Source organism: Penicillium diatomitis (assembly GCF_028827545.1).
Source record: "Penicillium diatomitis strain IBT 30728 chromosome Unknown utg000004l_segment0_segment0, whole genome shotgun sequence".
Lineage (NCBI taxonomy): Eukaryota > Fungi > Ascomycota > Eurotiomycetes > Eurotiales > Aspergillaceae > Penicillium > Penicillium diatomitis.
Window position 1 is genome coordinate 4,029,590 of NW_026623176.1, and position 19,350 is coordinate 4,048,939.

General features: G+C 51.4%; 7 protein-coding genes across 7 annotated transcripts; 4 read left to right on the plus strand and 3 right to left on the minus strand.

The window, feature by feature from the left end:
• Positions 1-1,514: 1,514 nt before the first annotated feature.
• N7539_004520 (uncharacterized protein) lies at positions 1,515-2,729 on the minus strand (the record flags this gene model as incomplete). Its single annotated transcript, XM_056934122.1, has 1 exon — positions 1,515-2,729. One exon carries the CDS (start codon positions 2,727-2,729, stop codon positions 1,515-1,517), a length of 1,215 nt encoding a protein of 404 aa, XP_056791663.1.
• A 1,587-nt stretch (positions 2,730-4,316) lies between these two features.
• N7539_004521 (uncharacterized protein) lies at positions 4,317-4,745 on the plus strand (the record flags this gene model as incomplete). The annotated part of the gene is made up of 1 exon (XM_056934123.1): positions 4,317-4,745. The coding sequence occupies one exon, from the start codon at positions 4,317-4,319 to the stop codon at positions 4,743-4,745; it is 429 nt and encodes a 142-aa protein (XP_056791664.1).
• A 614-nt stretch (positions 4,746-5,359) lies between these two features.
• N7539_004522 (Mob1/phocein family protein) lies at positions 5,360-6,769 on the minus strand (the record flags this gene model as incomplete). Its single annotated transcript, XM_056934124.1, has 4 exons — positions 5,360-5,918; positions 5,992-6,106; positions 6,177-6,454; positions 6,747-6,769. 4 exons carry the CDS (start codon positions 6,767-6,769, stop codon positions 5,360-5,362), a joined length of 975 nt encoding a protein of 324 aa, XP_056791665.1.
• A 422-nt stretch (positions 6,770-7,191) lies between these two features.
• N7539_004523 (Paf1-complex subunit LEO1) lies at positions 7,192-8,672 on the plus strand (the record flags this gene model as incomplete). The annotated part of the gene is made up of 3 exons (XM_056934125.1): positions 7,192-7,379; positions 7,446-7,614; positions 7,671-8,672. The coding sequence occupies 3 exons, from the start codon at positions 7,192-7,194 to the stop codon at positions 8,670-8,672; spliced, it is 1,359 nt and encodes a 452-aa protein (XP_056791666.1).
• Positions 8,673-9,025: 353 nt separating this feature from the next.
• N7539_004524 (Zn(II)2Cys6 transcription factor rglT) lies at positions 9,026-10,383 on the minus strand (the record flags this gene model as incomplete). Its single annotated transcript, XM_056934126.1, has 2 exons — positions 9,026-10,218; positions 10,284-10,383. The coding sequence occupies 2 exons, from the start codon at positions 10,381-10,383 to the stop codon at positions 9,026-9,028; spliced, it is 1,293 nt and encodes a 430-aa protein (XP_056791667.1).
• A 203-nt stretch (positions 10,384-10,586) lies between these two features.
• Positions 10,587-12,923, plus strand: erb1 (ribosome biogenesis protein ERB1; the record flags this gene model as incomplete). Its single annotated transcript, XM_056934127.1, has 1 exon — positions 10,587-12,923. One exon carries the CDS (start codon positions 10,587-10,589, stop codon positions 12,921-12,923), a length of 2,337 nt encoding a protein of 778 aa, XP_056791668.1.
• A 4,025-nt stretch (positions 12,924-16,948) lies between these two features.
• N7539_004526 (glycoside hydrolase family 76 protein) lies at positions 16,949-18,646 on the plus strand (the record flags this gene model as incomplete). The annotated part of the gene is made up of 4 exons (XM_056934128.1): positions 16,949-17,051; positions 17,157-17,404; positions 17,484-17,859; positions 17,967-18,646. The coding sequence occupies 4 exons, from the start codon at positions 16,949-16,951 to the stop codon at positions 18,644-18,646; spliced, it is 1,407 nt and encodes a 468-aa protein (XP_056791669.1).
• Between the last annotated feature and the right edge of the window lie 704 nt (positions 18,647-19,350).

Here is a 19,350-nt window from a genome sequence, read left to right on the forward strand (position 1 = left end):
CGAGCTCGTTCCCATTTCCAGCTGAAGTGGAATCGCATGACAATCATAATCCACGGGGGTGGGGAGGGGGCGCCAGTCCCCTAGCCTCACTGACCTTTCCCACCCCTGCAATTCACAGTCGAGTGGGCATCCCTTGGGGAATTGCACTTCAGAAGCTCAAGAGTGTGGCTATGCCCCCACTACGACTGTACTACTAACAGAGCCAAGGTCGTATCTCCGGCTCCGCCCATGACTCGGATGCTCGCAGTCCGCCGCAGATGTCATTCCTGAAGAGTATCCTGGTCCCTTCGTTTCGATCGCTCTTTTAGTACAGACACTACAGCACTAGGCTCATCTTATAGCTGCAGTCTGTTCTCTCGAGGGAATCTTTCTCCTAGAGAGAAGCTCCGCGACTTGACGGTCGACACGCCCGTTCGCGCTTCCAAACACATGACGCTGCCAAGACCACCCAACCGCCCAGAGGACCATGCACGGATCCAATCAGAGGCTGCAGACGACCCGCGGTGGACCGGCTTCGGCTGTCCTCCACTTCGTCACGAGATTCGCTGCGAAGCACGGAATCCGCTGGCATGTGATTTGTTAATCTTGCCAATCGTGCGGAAGTTGCAGCTGCAACCACTTGAACCCAGCCACGCTGCCCCTATCGCGCCACATGAAACCGGTTTCTTGGGCAATGCATGGGTAGTTGTGTACGGCTCCTGCATATAGGAGACACAAACATGGGAGAGGTTATACATCGGTGAATGTGGAGGCCTAGTTCTGAATTCTCCGTACTCGAGAGAATGGATCTCGGGCGTGGCGGTGCACTCGATAGGGTACCTTACTACATGTCGGCCCACTTGAGTAGGAGACCGAGTGGTGCCTGCAATGGAGCACCGTCTAAGTAGATAATAGGAGAAGGTAGGTAGTAGGTAGTAGGTAATAGATGGTATTGGCATAGGAGTGGATTACCACCAAAGACGCATTCGATTCCTGACTCGCAAATAATCAGAAAATTCGCGTTGACCCCGACTTGTCTGCTGACAACTGAGTCAGTGATTACTGACTCGGCTATTCTTCACTACTATACCCACCTAACTACTTACAGTATAGTATCACTACTCAGTGTATACTACTACCTATCATATCGAAAATGAAGGTGCCTAGTTTGTACCAGACAACGAGTACGTGAGTTCTTCTCTGCCCTCGAAAGTCTCACCAATTGAGCTAGTGTGTACTGCATAGACTATAGTGTATACTGTATACTATTGTCGCCCCATATGAGTGGTTACTACAGATCAAGTTGAGTACAGTCTTGACTCTGGACTGCAGCGGGACCTTCCTTGACTATATGTAGGAGTTCAACCATAGCAAATTGCAGTACGTCTGCTGGCACAACGCTTTGATTTCTAACTGTACAATGCATCAAGACAAGTTCTTCTTCGTCCATGGTGTAGCACATCGCTACACCTGGAATCCTCTCGCTCCTTTTAATTCTCGCTCTCGAAAAAGCCCAGCCCAGAGCTTGACTCGCTTTAGCTTTCCCATCTCTCACTTCCCATCATCCACGTACACTCTGAGCAAAACAGACCCAGCAAAACCACAATATTCGAAGTCAATTGTCGAGTGCTGTCGCACTCACTGACGGTGTCTTCGTTCAGCGAGATCATATCGGTGGAGTCAAACCACGACGTAGTAGTGACACGGATCTGAGACTTGAGAACAGCCGAAGTATCTTGGACGGGCAGCATCCGAGCTGCCCCGAAAGAAAATTCATTGACAATAGGCGATGCAACGACCTGATCCACGAAGAGATCATACAAGGGCTCGCTCGGTGTCTGTCCGCGCCGGTGGAGATCGTTCACTGTGACGCCTGTATGCGCACCCATCCAGGCGCGGTTGGACTCTCGACAGAGAATGTCTCTCAAATGTTCTTCCTGTTCGACCAGATACGACAGACACTCTGTCGTGGCATTGTAGTCTATGCCAGCGCTCATCTGGCCTCCGAAGAAAGCATCGCGAAGGAATTGAATGAATTGGATCACAATCACCAGATCCATCCCCGCATGCAATCTCCGCGAAGACTCGCGGAAGTAATTGAGTAATCCTTCTCTGAGGATCTCACCTGGCTTCTGACCCGGCTCAACACTATGACCAAGAATATCCACAAATCTTTGCAGCGGCAAATCGATCAGGACTTCTCTATCTTCCCACGCCGGCGACAACACCACCTCAGTGATATCTTCCGGCGCAGAATCCAACAGATATCCCACCAGGCTCTGACTTCTCAAATTCATCCCCAGCGCAATCCGCCGATTTTCAAATCCCACCGCATGCGGCACAGGAAGTGAAGTGAAGATAACGATTGGATCAACCCACCCAACCTGACACATCTGGTCATCTGAGTCAATGATCCGGCCAAAGTTCTCACATCGAGACCCATCACTTTCAATGACCCAGCTGCGGGAGAGCCGAATCTCGCGGTGCTGGAGTTTCTTTTCGATCAAGATGAGAAAGAGGTAGTAGTCCACTAGATCCCACGGATGGCGTGAGGCCCAGAAGGCGTCGTATGCGAGGGAGTCACCTTCGCATCGGGAGCGACGGAGTGGGTTTGGCTCATGGGGTGCGCAAGTGGTTATGTCGGTATTTGTGCTCCAGTCCATGGGCTTGATATGCATCTGATAGTTGATGGGGGGTTCTTGCGTTAGGGAGAGCTTGCCAGGGAATGTGTTGAGTGTGAACGAACCCATCGTGATTGAAGTCGTAGCGGAGCTATGAGACTTGAATGAATGATAGAGAAGAGTGTACTTCTAGTGAGTATGTGTGAGATATGATGCAAGTGGTGTTTTTTTTTTGCTCGAGTTGAAGTGTACAAGAGGAAACAAACGAGCAGCAGATGTTGTAGTATATAGGAAGTTATTGTTGTCAGAGAAGACACTGGATGATTGAATGGGAGCATCGAAAACAACAGCGACGAGCATCTTTATAAGAGCTTTCTCAACCTGCTGGAAAATAGTTGGTAAGTTCCGCCCAGCGACGAAAATAGACTGCGTTTTCCGTTCTACATGACATTCCATTGTCGAGGGCTATGGCGTTGCTCAAAGCGAGTTGCCAAAGGCATTGTCGTGGCATAGACACCCGGGAATAAGATGATAACATCTCAATGGATGCTGACCTTTCAAATGTAGATCGTAGATATTTCTTATGGGGACAAAGAATCTCGGCCTCATGCAAGACTGTCCTCGAGTGTGGAATCTATTTTCGAGAAAAGCGAGTCTTTTCCCGAGCGTTTTGTTTGAACATTGTTTCTCTAGACAAAGAGATCAAATTGACATGCGAGGATGTGAAACAAAGTCATACAAAGACATTCTCGAGGTAGAGACAGTCGAGACTCGAACAATGCCTTTACCTCCGCACCCTTTATTTTTCGACAAACAGTCAAGGCAGGAAAATCAAGTCGAAGTGCCTGCTCACCAGGGTGCCGGTGCACTATGCAGTAAGCACTTCTTACCAATGCACACACTGACCGACTTTCAAAGCACAGTAGATATCATCTTCAAGCGTGCGGTACGGAAAATGTGATATCAGCCCTACTGTTCTTTAGTTTTCAAGGCCTCAACGGGCGAATGTTGTGAGTCTCAATGTCCATCGACCCATTTGATACATTTAGTACCTAGCCACGCACAAGTCGTCTGAGTACTCAATTCAAATTGTGATCGGCACTTGCAGAAATCTGGGTATTCAAAGATGGTACAGTGAGCTTAGCTTCCGCCGCTCTCACCATAACGTGGAGTCCAATGGCATCTTTGAAACTGTATGGGCCAGGACACTGTTGGTAGGGTTGAGTTAGTCCTCGGCATTCAGGTACCACGCGCTTCTGTGGCTAATAGTAGGCAACCGGTCTACTGCACTCGCAGATTTTAGCATATTGATGCTATACTAGGTACTCATCTGCATGTGGGGAAAGTCTTCTCTTTTGGTCTTAGCTTCGACTAGTCAATCAATCATCAAATCTTCCAGAACGCTGAAGTAATTACTGGCCGCTCATATAAACAAACTACTACTTGCCTTACTGCTAGTCTGCTACTGACTTACTGCATGTGGTAAGCCTTGTACGGGCGGGAGCTCCGCCGTGGGGAAGCGGCAACTCAACTTAATCCAAGCCAGCTTATGCGAAATCCCCAACTCATCTCTCCAAACTTCAAATAAATCCGCCCTTCTCCATTGCAAACCGAGCATCTCTATCATTATCGCTCTTTCAACCGCCTTGTCTGTCATATCCACTCCACTTTCACCCGCATCTCACCTCTCCACCTCTCCACCTCTACACAGCAAAAATGTCCACCTCAGACCGACCAATCTCCCCCACCGTCTTCGCCGAAGCCATCAAAGAGCTCCCTCTTGAATCCCTCCACGCCGAAGCCGTCAAACTGACCAACGATATTGCAAAATTACTCGAGTCCAACGCAGCCCTGGAAGCTGAAAAGGCCGTGGAGACGGAAGACGGGATCAAGTTCCTGGATGATGTGATTGTCGAGAACGAAGGCGTGGTGAAATGGAAAGAAGAGCGGATTGAGCTTCTCAAGCGCGAGGTAGAGGATCGCGGTCAAATTTGGATTGATCCGAAAAAAGCTGGGCAGGAGGATGGAGACGAGGAACAGCCCTCGGTTGTGAATGGGACTAGACATGGTGGTGACGAGGCGGGTGCCGGCGGTAATGTGCAACAACGGCAAGCGCCTGATGGTGATGAGGGCGTCTACCTTTGAGACTTGACATGATCAAGACATGCGAGACGACGAAGCTATGAATTAACGAGACCGAAAGACGCTTGAAGCATTGCTCAAGTAGGTACCGAATGGCCCAGAGCCAGACGCAAGCCCTGTGCTTGGAATCAATCACCCTTCTCAAGCTCGATGCATAGTCTACGATGAGATGATCACGAGATCACTCGGTGCTGATGGGCCGTCCATTACACAATCTCAATACGATGCGTGACAGAGGATATGCAAGATACATCATCGTGTCGATGGAAAGAATGCGGTCAATTCAAATTGATGTCCTCCAAATAAAACTTCCACACCGCATGCTAAATGCTCGAAGGCCGGAGATATGCATTTCATCATCGGCAACCAGCCGTGCCAATCGCAGGATGAACTCAGTTCGTTTTCCTCGAATTGATGGAAGGCAGGAAAAGGGGCAAATGGCATTTTGTTATGATCCCAACGCCCGGTCGAGGAACATGTCATGTATCGTCAAACATAAACAAAGAAAAAGTAAGTCAAACATAGAGACAAGCGCTGGGCTCCCGGCCCGCTGAAGTATTTTCGTATGATGATGCGATGCGATCCATTTCCCTGCCCATTACCCGATTAAAGCTCAATCAGGCTGCAGCCGGCTGTTGAGCCCAGTGGCCGCCATTCAGCGCCTCGGGTGGTACCCGCTGCTGCTTGATGAACAAGTCAATCAGGGGCTGCATAGGCTCCATTTCCTTGTCCGATACAAGCTGGTAGTACTTGGCAACTGTGACAAAGTGGACGAAGCACATATTGAGGATGTCGTGCTTATTGATGTGCCAGAATGGGTTAAGCCAGTGGGCATGGTACAGATGAGCATAGCATCGGAACATCTGCTTCATAATACCCTGGCAGTCCTTGTAGAAGGTCTGGGGGAAACCGCTGGATTGGCCAATCCACTCGTCAGCCGTGGCGCCGCTGTTTCCCGATGGAGCGCCAGCTTCTGATGATGTAGCAGGGGGTCCTGCTGCAGGAGCAGCACCAGCGTCTCTCATGGAGGCAGTTTCGGGGATACCGTTGACTTTCTCGGTGGGGAACATGACAGGGTCATGGATCTTGCTGACAATCCACTTCTCAACGCGGTTGATGAATTTGGGAGCGGAAATCTTGGCAGCACGACCGTCGACAAGCCAGGTGTAGGTCAATCTAGATTCAGATAGGACGATCAGCTTGACGGACTGTATTCAGGTTGGATGCTGGCCCGGCCAATTTCACATACCTGCCAGCCGACATGGTCGGACATGTGCTTTCATTGCATATTGGCAGACCCGTGACACTGTTGGTCTCCTGGATGACCTGAAGCATGCCATGAAGAAGGCGGTATTGCTCGACGACTGTGCACTCGCATTAGCACGCTCTATTTTCTTGTTTGAATGTTTCTCAACGGTCTTTCGAAGATCTTACTTTGATGGGCCAGCCATTCTCCCAGCTCCACGTTCTTCGGACAGGCGCAAAGGGTCAGGAAGTTACCCCTCACGTTCAGCGGCGCATACTTCTCCTGAAAGAAGTACTTGGGGGCATCGGCGTCATTGGCGACAGCATTATCCGCACTGGCGTGATTTGGAAATGAGGGTGAGGTAGGCATGTTGCTCGGCGCGGGAGATTGCGGGGCCTGAGGCGGCTGTGCTGGGCTTTTGGGAGGGTTATTCTTATTGTTTCCTCCACGGCCAAACCCTTGGCGCCTATTCATGATTGAATGATTAGCTCCTGAAAGTGAAGTTATTTGAATCGGGAATGGTTGGGATCTTTGTGTCGAGGCAGATGGGTGATGCACGAGCGCAATGTGGCGGGAATAAGTGCAGTGAACAAAGAAAGACCGTCAAGAAAGCTAAAATGCTGTGTTGTGTTGGCGGCGTGCTGGTCGTCCTGATCAATGCAGCATAGAGGGGGAGTTTCAGGATCACGGAGAGGCGAGGGGTTGTAAACATTGGAAAGAAACACCTCCAGGCAGCCACCGTTGCCTACAAGACTTACACACTCTGGAAAAAAGTCGCCATTGTGATCAAAGGCAACAGAGCTTGCTAGATTCGTCACAAAAAGGTACAATCAAACAACGCTGAAGCTTAGATGAAAGAGAGACGGTGAGGAGGTCTAGGAGAGACCCTCTTGGTCTGGCCCGCCGACTTAACTCCTTTAGGTGGGCCGGATCGGATAATCAAATAATTCCGCTTATCCGCAACGGAGGTGATTGCAGTGTGAGTGAAGGTCGGTTGACTGAGATCGCCGTATCTCATGTGCTTGCTAAAGCAAGCTCCAAACAACAATCACCTCGAACACACATTCTTTTCTTTCCCACCAACCTTTTCAAAACTCTCACTTCAACACGCTTGCCCTTCTTCTACATCCAAAAATCTCACATAACTTCCAGCTCCGTTTTTCGCTTTTCCAACACACGCCCGTCTCTTATTTGTCGAAGAAAATGTCCTCATCAGATGAGGAAGCGGTCCGACGCCCCGGACGAAATGCTGTGAACCAAAGCCCTGATATGAGTGATGCTGGCAATGACTCCGGTGCCGAAAATACTGGTCTTGGCGCCGTCGATGCGCTGGACGATGATGCTGATCTCTTTGGATCGGACGGTTCAGATGGCGGGTTTGGTGATACTGAGTGAGTAGTCCATGATCCTTGTCCTGGCTTAGTTGGAAAAAAAACACCCACGCTAAACGTATGTAGCCAACCTCATCGCAATCTGGATGATGAGCAGCTGGACTCTGGAGATGACGAGGGTCGGTACGACCGACACCATAAGACGGATGGGGCATTTGATGAAGAGCCTCGCAGCCTCACAATTGCTGAGATGACCATTGCTCGCGCCCCAGTACCAGCTACGAGTGGCCCGGAGGTTAGCCGCACAATGATCTTGAGAGTAACACGGCCATACAACTAACAACAAAGTAGGTCTACACGATGCGCGTGCCTGATTTCCTATCCATTGAATCGGAGGAATTCAATCCAGAGACATACATTGCGCCCGCCTACTCCACCGCATCCACTTCGCTGTGTTGGCGTCGAGACCCGGAAGACGAGAATAAACTCCAATCGAATGCTCGCATTATCCAGTGGGAGGATGGGTCTATCACACTTCAGCTCGCCTCCAACCCCACGGAACAATACCATGTGTCATCAAAACCTCTTGCGCCTCTTTCCAAATCTGGCGAATACAACACCAAGCTGGACTCGCACGTCTATCTCGGCGCTGGTCTTGAACAAGCTGAGCTTTTCCGTCTCACATCACATGTTACGCATGGGTTGACCGTGCTGCCAACGGCTTTGGAGTCAGACGAAGCAGTTCAAAGACTACAGGAGTCTTTGGCTGCAGCCACGCGCGCTGGCAAGACGAATACCGACGGGGGCCTGGGTCTGGTAGCCATCAATCTCGCAGAGGATCCTGAGCTCGCGGCCCGCAAGGCAGAGCAGATGGAGAAGGAAGCAACGCGAGCAGAGCGACGCCGGCAGCAACTGGCCGACCGCGAGGCTGACCGATCTCGACGCGTGGCTGCACCTCGCACAATGGGCAATGGTCTCAGTGTCGGTGGATTGGAAGATGATGGTTCACGTCCGGCCCGTCCTCGCGCCAAGCCGCGTCGCACAAACCGTCGCGGTGAGATCATGACGGATGAAGAAGAAGACTACGGTCGTGGCCTCGGTCGTACACGCGAGGACGAATACGACGAAGATGACGGGTTCCTGGTGGGAAGCGACGAGGAAATCGAGGAGGAAGGCGACGATGATGACGAGGAGGAGCTGGAGGATGAAGACATGGATGCCGAGGGTGAAGACGACGATGAAGTTGCGCCCTCGAAGCCTGCCAAGAAACCCGAGGTCGCCCGGGACGGAACGCCTCCAGCCCGAAAGAAGAATCGTTACGTGGTCGACGATGATGATGAGGAAGACGAGTAACGAGAGAGAAGTTTTGAATCTGCTGAGATAGGTAGTTTCTAAAGCGTGTTCACCGGAGCCAGCAGCCATGTGCGGCACCGCGGTGATTCAACAGGCCAGCACCTGATGCCTGCGATCTTGAGATACCACATTAACATAATAAATAACTTTGTGCTGAATACTTTCTCCTGATTCCACTTTGCGGACGAACATTTTCCCATGGCCTTGAACCATGACCACGGCGACTTGCAAGCGAACACCCGGTGTCAATCCTGCCGGGCATATGACAATAACTACAATTAAAGTGCCAAGCACATTCACTAGTTTAAGCTTGAAACAACAAATCTTGCATTCCCTGTACTCCATTACTTGCGTCACGAGTTCATTAAGCGTGCCATGTCATCGGGTATCACACCTCCAGGGAAGTCCTGAGGCTTAAAGTTGAACTTTGTAAGGACTGATCGCGCGCTGCCCACGACACGAATACAGAGCAGCTCTTTTTCGTCATTATCTTCATCGGGGTCTGCCCGAGGCTGGCCAGCAGCCTTAGAATGCATCGGATTGCACTCGCTCAAGGGATGCTGCCCTGGCGTATGCCATCGACGCTGGCGCTCCTCCAGTTCTCTAATCAAAGACAGAAGGTCACGCTGCTTGGAACATCGAGTACCAGCCTCGGGGTCAAGGTATCCGCCGACGACAGCCTGTCGAACGATTTGACGTAGCCAATTTCTCCAAACTTCCGGTTGATCAGGGCATTGCGCAGCTTTGCTTACAAATTCTGGCGGCGCAGACTGCTTGCCAAGTTCCATGGGGTCGCTGTTGTAAACGCGAAGCCAAGCATCCGCCACCACCGTGAGCAACGTTCCAGTGAACATCACGTTCTGAACTCCAGTGGCGAAAGACTTGGGGCAGGAGTCGCAGCGAATCACGTCCAGCGCAGTTCGAGCTGCGATGTATAGGGAGCAAAGAGTATGGGAGTTGACGGGGAAAGAGGCGAGAGAGGAGATGTGAGAAAGGCATAGGTAAAGGTACGACAAACATGTGCATTTTGGGCCGAGGGGATCAATGAGGTTTGACATGGGAGGCGTCATCATTAAGGAAGTTGGATCGAGAGAATTTGTTGGTGCTGGAAAGAGCATTGAGGAGGATTGAGATACAGTGGTAAAATCCGGCCAAGGACTGGACGTTCCGGGTACTGGCAAGTTGCGGTTCTTCGAACGTTCCGGTCGCCAGTTGGGGCTGGTCTCTTCGTCGTCAGCAGATGGATTTGACTCTGGTGATTGTGACTGGCCGCTTGGATGCATGAAAAATTGAGGGCATATGTAGCTGGCGTCTGTTGGCATGTTCGCATCGTTTTCGGATGAGAGAGATTCCGGAGGTGTTAATTGGGGCGTAGGCCATATGGTGTTGCCTTGAACAGAGACATCCCCGCTTTCTTCATCTGATCGTGCTCTTTTCTTTGGCGGTCGTCCCATGGGCTTCTGTAATGAGTAGACACAGTGTATCGACTGCTTCGAGCAGCGCACACATCCACTCAACTCTCCTGAGCATTTGAGCTTCCGTTTTCCTGGAAACGAGAATGTGGTTAACATGCATTTTTACAGCGCAATTCTGGTTTGGGCGAGCACTTACTGCATTCATCACATGCAGAATGTCTCTTGCCCTCGAGCTTCGACAACTCCAAGTCCTCGGCCAGCGGAGGTCCTGCAGGCTCTGCCATCAATGCCGCCATTTCCTTCTCATTTGCTTGCTCAGCGGCGAATGGGTGTATAATCTCCAGATTCTAGGCGGGGCGCTTTGGCCCGTCATCGATAGGCGATAAGGACCGCGGGCGGTAAGTCATGTGGGCGGTGAGACTGATTGAATGGCGAAGAAAAAAAATCCCGAGAGCATGAGCGAGCAAGAACTCCGGGAGAATACTGGCCAGCAATAATAATGGATGCCCGGAAAGCTTCCAAAAAGCGCAAGGCGATTACTCGCGATGTCGAGGAGGAGGCGGGTGTTTTTTCAGGCGATGAATTGAGCGCCGAGAATTTGGATGGAGCTCTCTCAGACAACAACAACGAGCTGTCGGGGAGCGAGGAAGAAGACAGCGATTCCGAGATTGAATTGATTGACGACTTCAGCGACGAGGATGATGAAGAGGATGAAGACGAGCTTGACAGTGACGAACTTCCGTCCGATACTGAGCCCGAGACGCCAAAACTGTCCAAGTCCATACTCACCGATCATGAGCCAAACTTCCGAGTCGTCAAGGACGCCAACGGCAACGATCGCTACCTCTACGACGAGATCAACCCAGACGACAATTCTGACTACTCCGAAGCGGACGAGAATGCTAACACCATTGGTGATATCCCCTTGACATTTTACGACCAGTACCCTCATATCGGATACGACATCAATGGCAAGAAGATCATGCGCCCAGCCAAGGGCGAGGCTCTCGATGCGCTGCTTGACAGTATCGAGGTCCCTAAGGGCTGGACTGGCCTTACCGATCCTTCGACTGGCAAACCATTGGAATTGAGTCAAGAGGAACTTGAGCTCTTGAAGAAGGTGCAGATGAATGAGTCGACCGTCGACGGCTACAACCCTTACGAGCCGTTGGTGGAATCCTTCTCTAGTCAACTTGAAATTATGCCTCTCAGTGCTGCCCCTGAACCGAAGCGTCGCTTCGTGCCGTCCAAGCACGAGGCCAAGCGAGTGATGAAGATTGTCAAGGCTATCCGCGAAGGTCGCATTCTTCCCTATAGACCTCCAGAGGAGCGCGAAGAGAAGGATGAGACTCTTATCAACTACGATCTGTGGGCCGACGAGGTTCCTCGTGCGGACCATGTGATGCATATTCCGGCACCCAAGCTGCCTCCTCCGGGCTACGAGGAGAGTTATCATCCCCCTCCAGAGTATCTTCCTGACAAGAAGGAGCGCAAGGAGTGGGAGCAGACTGATCCCGAGGATCGTGAGAAGGAATTCCTGCCAAATGACTTTGGTTCCCTTCGCCGTGTTCCTGGGTATGATAACTTTGTTCAGGAGAAGTTTGAGAGATGTTTGGATCTTTACCTGGCTCCTCGTGTGCGTCGCAGCAAACTCAACATTGATCCCGAGAGCCTCTTGCCCAAGTTGCCCAGCCCTGAGGAGCTCAAGCCCTTCCCTACAACTTGTGCGACCGTCTTCCGCGGTCACAAGGGTCGTGTCCGCTCTCTCCATGTCGATCCTACCGGAATTTGGCTGGCCACTGGTGGTGATGACGGTACTGTGCGTGTTTGGGAAATTCTCACTGGTCGTCAACTCTGGAGTGCCAAGCTCAGCGATGAGGACGCGGTCAACGTTGTCCGCTGGCGCCCAGGTAAGGATGCGGTGGTTCTCGCTGCTGCTGCAGGTGATGATCTGTTCCTGATAGTTCCTCCCACGATCGCCGCCCCGGAGATCGAGAGGGCCAGCTTAGATCTTCTTGATGCTGGTTGGGGTTACGCGGCCTCGAACCCTGCGCCAAGTGGAGCGGATGCTCTCAAAAAGAACAACCCTCCTCAATGGATTCGACCGTCGTCTGAGCTGGCGGATGCTGGTGTTTGTGCTGTCATTCCTCTTCGCTATGTGGCCAAGTCCATCTCCTGGCACCGTCGCGGTGACTACTTTGTCACCGTCTGCTCGGGGGCCTCCACTCCTGCCTCTGTGGCCATCTCTATTCACACTGTTTCCAAGCACCTCACCCAGTATCCCTTCCGCCGACGTCTCAAGGGTGGCGGTCCTCCTCAGACTGCTCACTTCCATCCCTCCAAGCCCATTCTGTTCGTTGCCAACCAGCGATCCATTCGTGGATACGATCTTTCCCGCCAACTGCTGGTCAAGATTGTCCAGCCCGGTGCCCGCTGGATCTCTTCCTTTGACATTCACCCTACCTCGTCGACTGCTTCCGGTGGCGACAACATCATCGTCGGTTCTTACGACCGCCGCCTCCTCTGGCACGATCTCGACCTTTCACAGCGTCCGTACAAGACTCTACGGTACCATCGCAAGGCCATTCGTGCCGTCAAATTCCACCCTGGCGGTCGCTACCCGCTGTTTGCTGATGCCAGTGACGACGGCTCATTGCAGATCTTCCACGGCAGTGTTACGGGTGACATGCTCAGCAACGCCAGCATCGTCCCTCTCAAGGTTCTCAAGGGTCACAAGATCACCGGTGAGCTCGGTGTCCTCGACATCGACTGGCATCCTCGGGAGGCTTGGTGTGTCAGTGCCGGTGCCGATGGCACATGTCGCTTGTGGATGTAGATTGATTCTTCTCTTTTACATTTTCTTTCCCATCTCTGTCGTTTTTTCCCCCTTCTCTCTTGCGGTCTCAGATGATGCATGATACTCTTCTAGGCGTTCCTTCTCTTTCTTTTCTTGTGCTGCATGTATGTGTGTGCTTGTGCATAAGAACTCTGTATAGCCATACTTCTATAAAAGTTGATCTTGAACAAGCCGGATCTGTCCGATGGTGTGGTCCTAGACCTTGGTGGTGATTGTGTGATTACCGCTCGTGTCATGCAGATTCGGGTTCGAGAGCATTATTCGGAACAAAAATCTCCATGTAAGCATGTACAGGCTCGATAAGCTTAGTCGGCCCTTTGATTGTTCCGTACTGCTCCTCGTTCGTCATGTACTAGACTCGCCTCGACCCACATGTTAACCCTTCCTAAGTTCCTACTACCCAACACTGATAGTGTAGGGCAAAGATGGAGACGGATCCGACTTTAATTTATTTCTCTCTAGATTTGAGGTTGCTCACCAAAGATTTCAGGCAAGTCGGGCTGACATGGGAGTTTCAAATGTCTGACAATATGGACGCAGGTGGTAGACGTGTCTTTCTTGATCACTGGATGGGAACGAGTGCCAACTCCCAGCACTCTGTAAGCGCCGCCACGGTCTGGTAGCAACGCGCGCCAAGAAGCCAAGGCTCATGTGCGAATACGTGGAATGGGGTCGCATTTTCACGGGCAGTGCCCGACTGCCGGTGGACTTGGAGAAAGCCTCTTGGACAGCGAGTACAGGGTCTCCTGGATTTGATATGTGATGAGGTAGGGTGTCAAAGTTGCATATACTTTGACCGATCGCTGGAAGTTCTAGGTTGGTATCTAGTCTGCTATTTTACCCCGATCTTGATGCAATTCCACTGGTTGGGCGGGTACAAGTATGTTCACGGCGACGCGCTGAGATATATTTTTTTGGAACTGGGACGCTTTCTCGGTTAGCGCCAGCTGTTGCTCCAGTCCTTGAGGTAGGTACCGCGTGTACATTTATGGAAGTCTGGATCTCGTAATCAGGTACTGTCCAGGTGGCTTTAATTTTTGATAGCGTGGGGCAGGTCCAAGTATCACTACGAAGACATGGATGGACTCATGGAGTAACTTAATGACTACCAAGTGCCGACTAGTAACTAGTAGTACTAACTACTATGTAGTTAACCAGTCACTAGGTTACTTGATAAGTTCATACGTATAATCCTGTGTATACCTGGTGATACTGATTAGTACACCTTTCACATCAATTCTAACATCGGCAGTTATCATCTAGCTCAAATAAAGGTTCCCGCACGGCTGTTGTCCAACGGAAGTCTAAAAGGGTCCAAAACCCTGAATTACCCCGTTGGTTTGTGCTTGGCATATGCTGGCCATGATAAAGTTTACATCATCGTCGTCGTCATCATCGACATACTTAGAGATTTTTATCCAGCAATCAGCAAGGTAATCCAGTAGGTGCCAAGGCGGAAGCATGAGGTGAGAGACTACTCCAGTGAGAAAGTCATGTATGCAGGCTCCCAAAAGACCTGAAGCATCTCAGGTGGGCGCTTGTTTTCCCGCATTATAAGTCATAGCTTGCCTGCCCTGAAATCATCCGAGGCCAGTATTCTACTACTATGTACAGTGTGTAGCCAGACAGAGAAGAATGGGTCGGAAACCACGTGATTGCAGTGATAGGTCATCAGGTGACTGGGTTGGTAACCAGTGAGCCACACAACTGGGTTCAACTTAATTCAGGTAGTCAGTTGGAACGAAGGACACTCATGTTTCTTGCTTTTTACAAGAGTAGTAGTGCTGTACGTGGCAACGCGCTGTACTAGTTTCTCGAGCGTCGAGTGTCGAGTGTCGAGTTGTCGACTGATGGACTTGACCAGACCACGTGGGGGAATAGGATCCGCGGCGATCCGGTGCATAAAGTTAAGAAAGTTGGAATTGAAATACACCGTGACCCTATACCGCCCGCTTAAAAATACCGTACTATTCCCGTGGCAGGCACTAGATTAGTAGTAGATCACTAGATAGATTCATGGAAAGTACACCACTCACACTGCTCGTGCCGAGTGCTGAGCGCAGACTGCACCAGTTAGGGGCCACGTGATCTCAATTGGGTGTTTCCCTTATATAAAAGGAGTTTCACCCTCGTACAGACTACAGAGTACAGAGAGGCCTGTTGACTCGCTGAGACTCATGGCTTCGTGTTAAAAAGGCTTTCGAGCTATCAAGCGCAAGACCCGTAGTGTGGCAGTCGTAACTTGTGGAATCTGCGACAGAAATAGTTCAAGTTGTTCCCCACCTGATCAGCCGAGAGCGCGCCTAGGCCTCGCCGGTATGGTACGACAGATACGCAAGCTACAATACGATACTGTATCTCAGACATGAGCGAAATGAGCGCTTCCTGTTACAGAAACTTTCAACAGAGCAATGTCGAACCTAGTTACAGCCTCAGGATATTGCCATCTGAAATCTCTGATCGTAATGGTTCTTGGGCTCTCAAGGTAAAAGTAAAGAGTAAAGATCCTGAGCCGTACATATGTAGATGATTATCGATACGGTAATCCACCGTCCCGATACATTCCAAACGTGAGCTGACGTTACCGTCCATCCGAGGGAGCATCACCATCATGCAATCTGCGTGGCTGGCTAGGGCAAGATAGCCTTCCCCGGATTGATGTTGAACTCATGTGGCCGATCAGGTTTGAAAAGACCACTCGACGGGGTGCGGTGTCAGTGTGTATCTGTGCATTCGACAGCTGTGCATCGGAGCGTCGAAGGCTGAAGCTCCCCTATTTGCATGACTCTGAGTCTGCCAAGATCGATCAAAGGTACACCCCACTCCAGCCCCCTTCTCCCCCCGTCACTTCAGGTAAAAATGGCAACTTCTTTATGCTAAAGATCATGACTCGGATAATACCTCTACCCGGTGCCGATTCCTTGAACTATGGAGTATGAACGACAACTTCAATGTATGAATGTACTGCTGTAGTCGCCCGTCACGAGTAAATTGCAGAAACCCCCAGTGCTTTTCAAGTTGCCATCTCTAAAATACATGACCTACGGGGGGGGCCTGAGCCACAGCACTAGACTGATACTCGTGGTGATTATATCATTGCACATGGCCGGTTACTATACTTTTTCCAAGTATTCTATGTCTCGGCCTCAAAAGCCCTCCGGAACCAGGCAAAGCAGGACCTTTAACGAGTCAACACTGATACACTCAGACACTTGCGCATGCTGAGCAGGCACAGACATACTGGACATCCGTCGATCAGCGATCGAATCGCTGTAAGATAGTAACTGGCCCTACCATCTATGAAGTCTACTAGTCCTACAGCAGGTACCTGATACTGTACACTAGTGTACAGAGTAGGTAAGGTACTCAGGTACTGATGTACTTGGAGTCTTGGACCACGACCCCGTCTCACGTGGGTCCAAGACCTTTTGGATGGAGCCTGCTTATGCTGTGCCATTCAACGGCAATGACCGAATGGTCCGTCGAGTAATCCACTCGTACAATTGACGCTTGGAGACCACTGCCCCCATTGCTGCCTCATCCTTTCTTTTTTGTCTGTGGCTTGGTGATCGTACAATTCCCACCTCCTTTTGCTGTTCCCCATACCCACTTCGCTTGGTCACCATCTCAGGTACAGAGAGCACTGCGCAGTTCGACGAGACCGAACCCTTCAGCTTCACATTTGCTGACTTGCGCCTGCACCACCACCACCACCACCACCACCTCCTCCTCCTCCACTGACGCTTAATCAAGCCAATCTCGACTCCGACACTGCGCCCTCATTGATCCTTTCTAGTGCTCACCACCAATTCTCTCGCTCTCGCTCTCCTCTGGACTGCACGAGTCTGTCCGCTGAAGCCCGAGCCAGCGCCCTCGTCTGCACCTCAATCGATGATTAACCCCGAGACTCTCTCCTAACATACTCACGTTTGCTTCTCCGCAACGTCCATCTTTGCGGGGCGGATCAAGCTTCCCTATTCATCCGGATCCCTTCTCCATCGGCGATGCATATGCCTGGTTCTTTTTCAATATGCGCAGCTGTCCTCTATGCGCTGACCCTCGGAGGCTACTCAGCTCACGCCATCCAACTGGATATCCATAATGAACGTGAGTCGCATCTACCGACTATAAAGAGCCCAGTCCGAAAGAGGGGAGTGGCACCGAACTAAAGAGTCTCGACTAATACTTGGATGCTACGTGGATGACCCGCAGAATCGATCAAAGATGCCGCGGCAACAGCAACATGGGGGATGATGACATATTACCACGGTAATGAGACGGGACAGATTCCCGGCGCATTTCCTGACAAATGGTGGGAGGGGTCAGCCCTGTTCTATGCGCTTCTGAATTACTGGCATTTTACCGGCGACACAACCTACAATGACGAATTGAGTGTCGGATTACAGTGGCAGTCTGGGTCCAATGGCGACTACTTACCGAGTAACTACAGTCATTTCCTGGTGAGTACTATCGTTGCCGGAGCGCAACACGACTGTTCCCCCCGCATGTGGGCGATGTATTCTGACATGTGCTCTCTAGGGAAATGACGACCAAATGTTCTGGGGTCTCGCCGCCATGACTGCAGCCGAGCTCAAATTCCCCGACGTTAAACACGGCTTCTCCTGGCTCTCGCTTGCCCAGGGAGTCTTCAACTCGCAAAAGGGCCGCTGGAACACGACAATGTGCGGCGGGGGTTTGACGTGGCAGATGTTTCCCTATCAAGGTGGTGGATACACAATGAAGAACGCCATTTCGAATGGCGGCTTCTTCCAGCTTGCGGCTCGATTGGCCCGGTATACGGGCGATTCGGAATACTCAGACTGGGCGAAGAAGACATGGGACTGGTCGTGCAGCACGCCGCTGGTCAACAACCAAACTTGGCTGGTATTGGATTCGACCGAGGGAACGGATGGCTGTAAGAATGGTGCGAACTGGCCCTGGACGTACAACTACGGCACGTATATGATGGGCGTGGCGTATATGTACAATCTTGTGAGTATTTGCTTGTCCCGGTCGAGGAAGTCACAGCGGAGCCAAGATGGCTTTTGGAATTCTGGACCCGATGCCCCTCCGACATTTTTGAACTGTACCGTGCTGACATCATCCTCTTCTCTTTCCGCACCAAGACCGGCGATCAACAATGGTACACCGCGCTGGACGGTCTCCTCAATCGCACCCTTGCCACCTTCTTCCCCGAGAAAACCGGCTACGTCATGGAGGAAATTCTCTGCGAGCCTCGCCAAATCTGCAACAACAACGAGGTTCTTTTCAAGGGCCTCCTCTCCACCTGGTTTTCCTACATCGCAATCATCGTCCCCAGCACATACGACCGCATCATGCCCAAACTCCAAATCGCCGCCGTCGCCGCCGCCGCCTCCTGCACTGGACAGGGCAACAATGCCTGCGGTGTGCGCTGGTACGAATCCAAATACGACGGTCACCCGGGCATGGAGCAACAGATCAGCGTGAGCCAGGTGCTCAGCGCCAACTTGTTGCCGTTTGTGCAGACCAGCAAGTCAGTCGCGCCGGTGACCTCCAGCACAGGTGGTGATAGTCAAAGTAATCCAGATGCCGGTCTGACAAACCCAGTTGTTAAGAAGGGGCCGGACCCCATCTCCACGGGTGACAAAGCCGGCGCGGGAATCTTGACGGTCGTGCTGGCTGTGACCTGGGCTGCAATGATGGCGTATGCTGCGATCTAGTGTTGGAAAAGAGCTCGAGCCCGAGGCTGAGACAGAGACAGAGAGATGGTGTGTATGAGAGAGTGAGAGTGAGCACTTGGCTCTCGACAACTCTCGTCCACTGTGGAGTGTGGACAATGGAAGATTGTATCTTCCTCTTTTTCCGTGATTTTGTTGACTCCGTACTCGCGGAGAGGAATCATTTCTGGTGTTTCGAAGGAGTTTCCATCTCATCTTCCCTTTTCACTTTTTCAATATGCGTTGTACATACTGCGATGTATAGGATCGACCAATTCATCCATTAGCCACAATCCCTCAAAGTATCTCCCCATCCCATGCCCACAAAGCAAAAAAAAAGACACCCGCGTCCAACGACTCCCCCCCCTTCCCTTCTACCCAAACCACGAACAAGTAACATACCACCGTCCCAACCTGAAAGGGCCAACGTGCTCAAACACGTCTCAAATCCACCCGGACAGGACCCTCAGCAAACGCCACGTGGCACGCACAGAACGATGCGCGAGCGCGAACGCATATCCAATTAAGCTATACTGCCCATGCCGATCAAGGGATGACAGCCCTGCCCGCGACAAGGGCTCGGAAAAGAGCAATTAGGTGGACGCCGTGACGGAACCGCGAAGACGGGAGCCGAAGCAAGGTAGGGTAGGCGGGACTTTTTACCGTCTTGCTAGAGTAGATGTTGGCTTTAGAAGGAGCGTAATTGG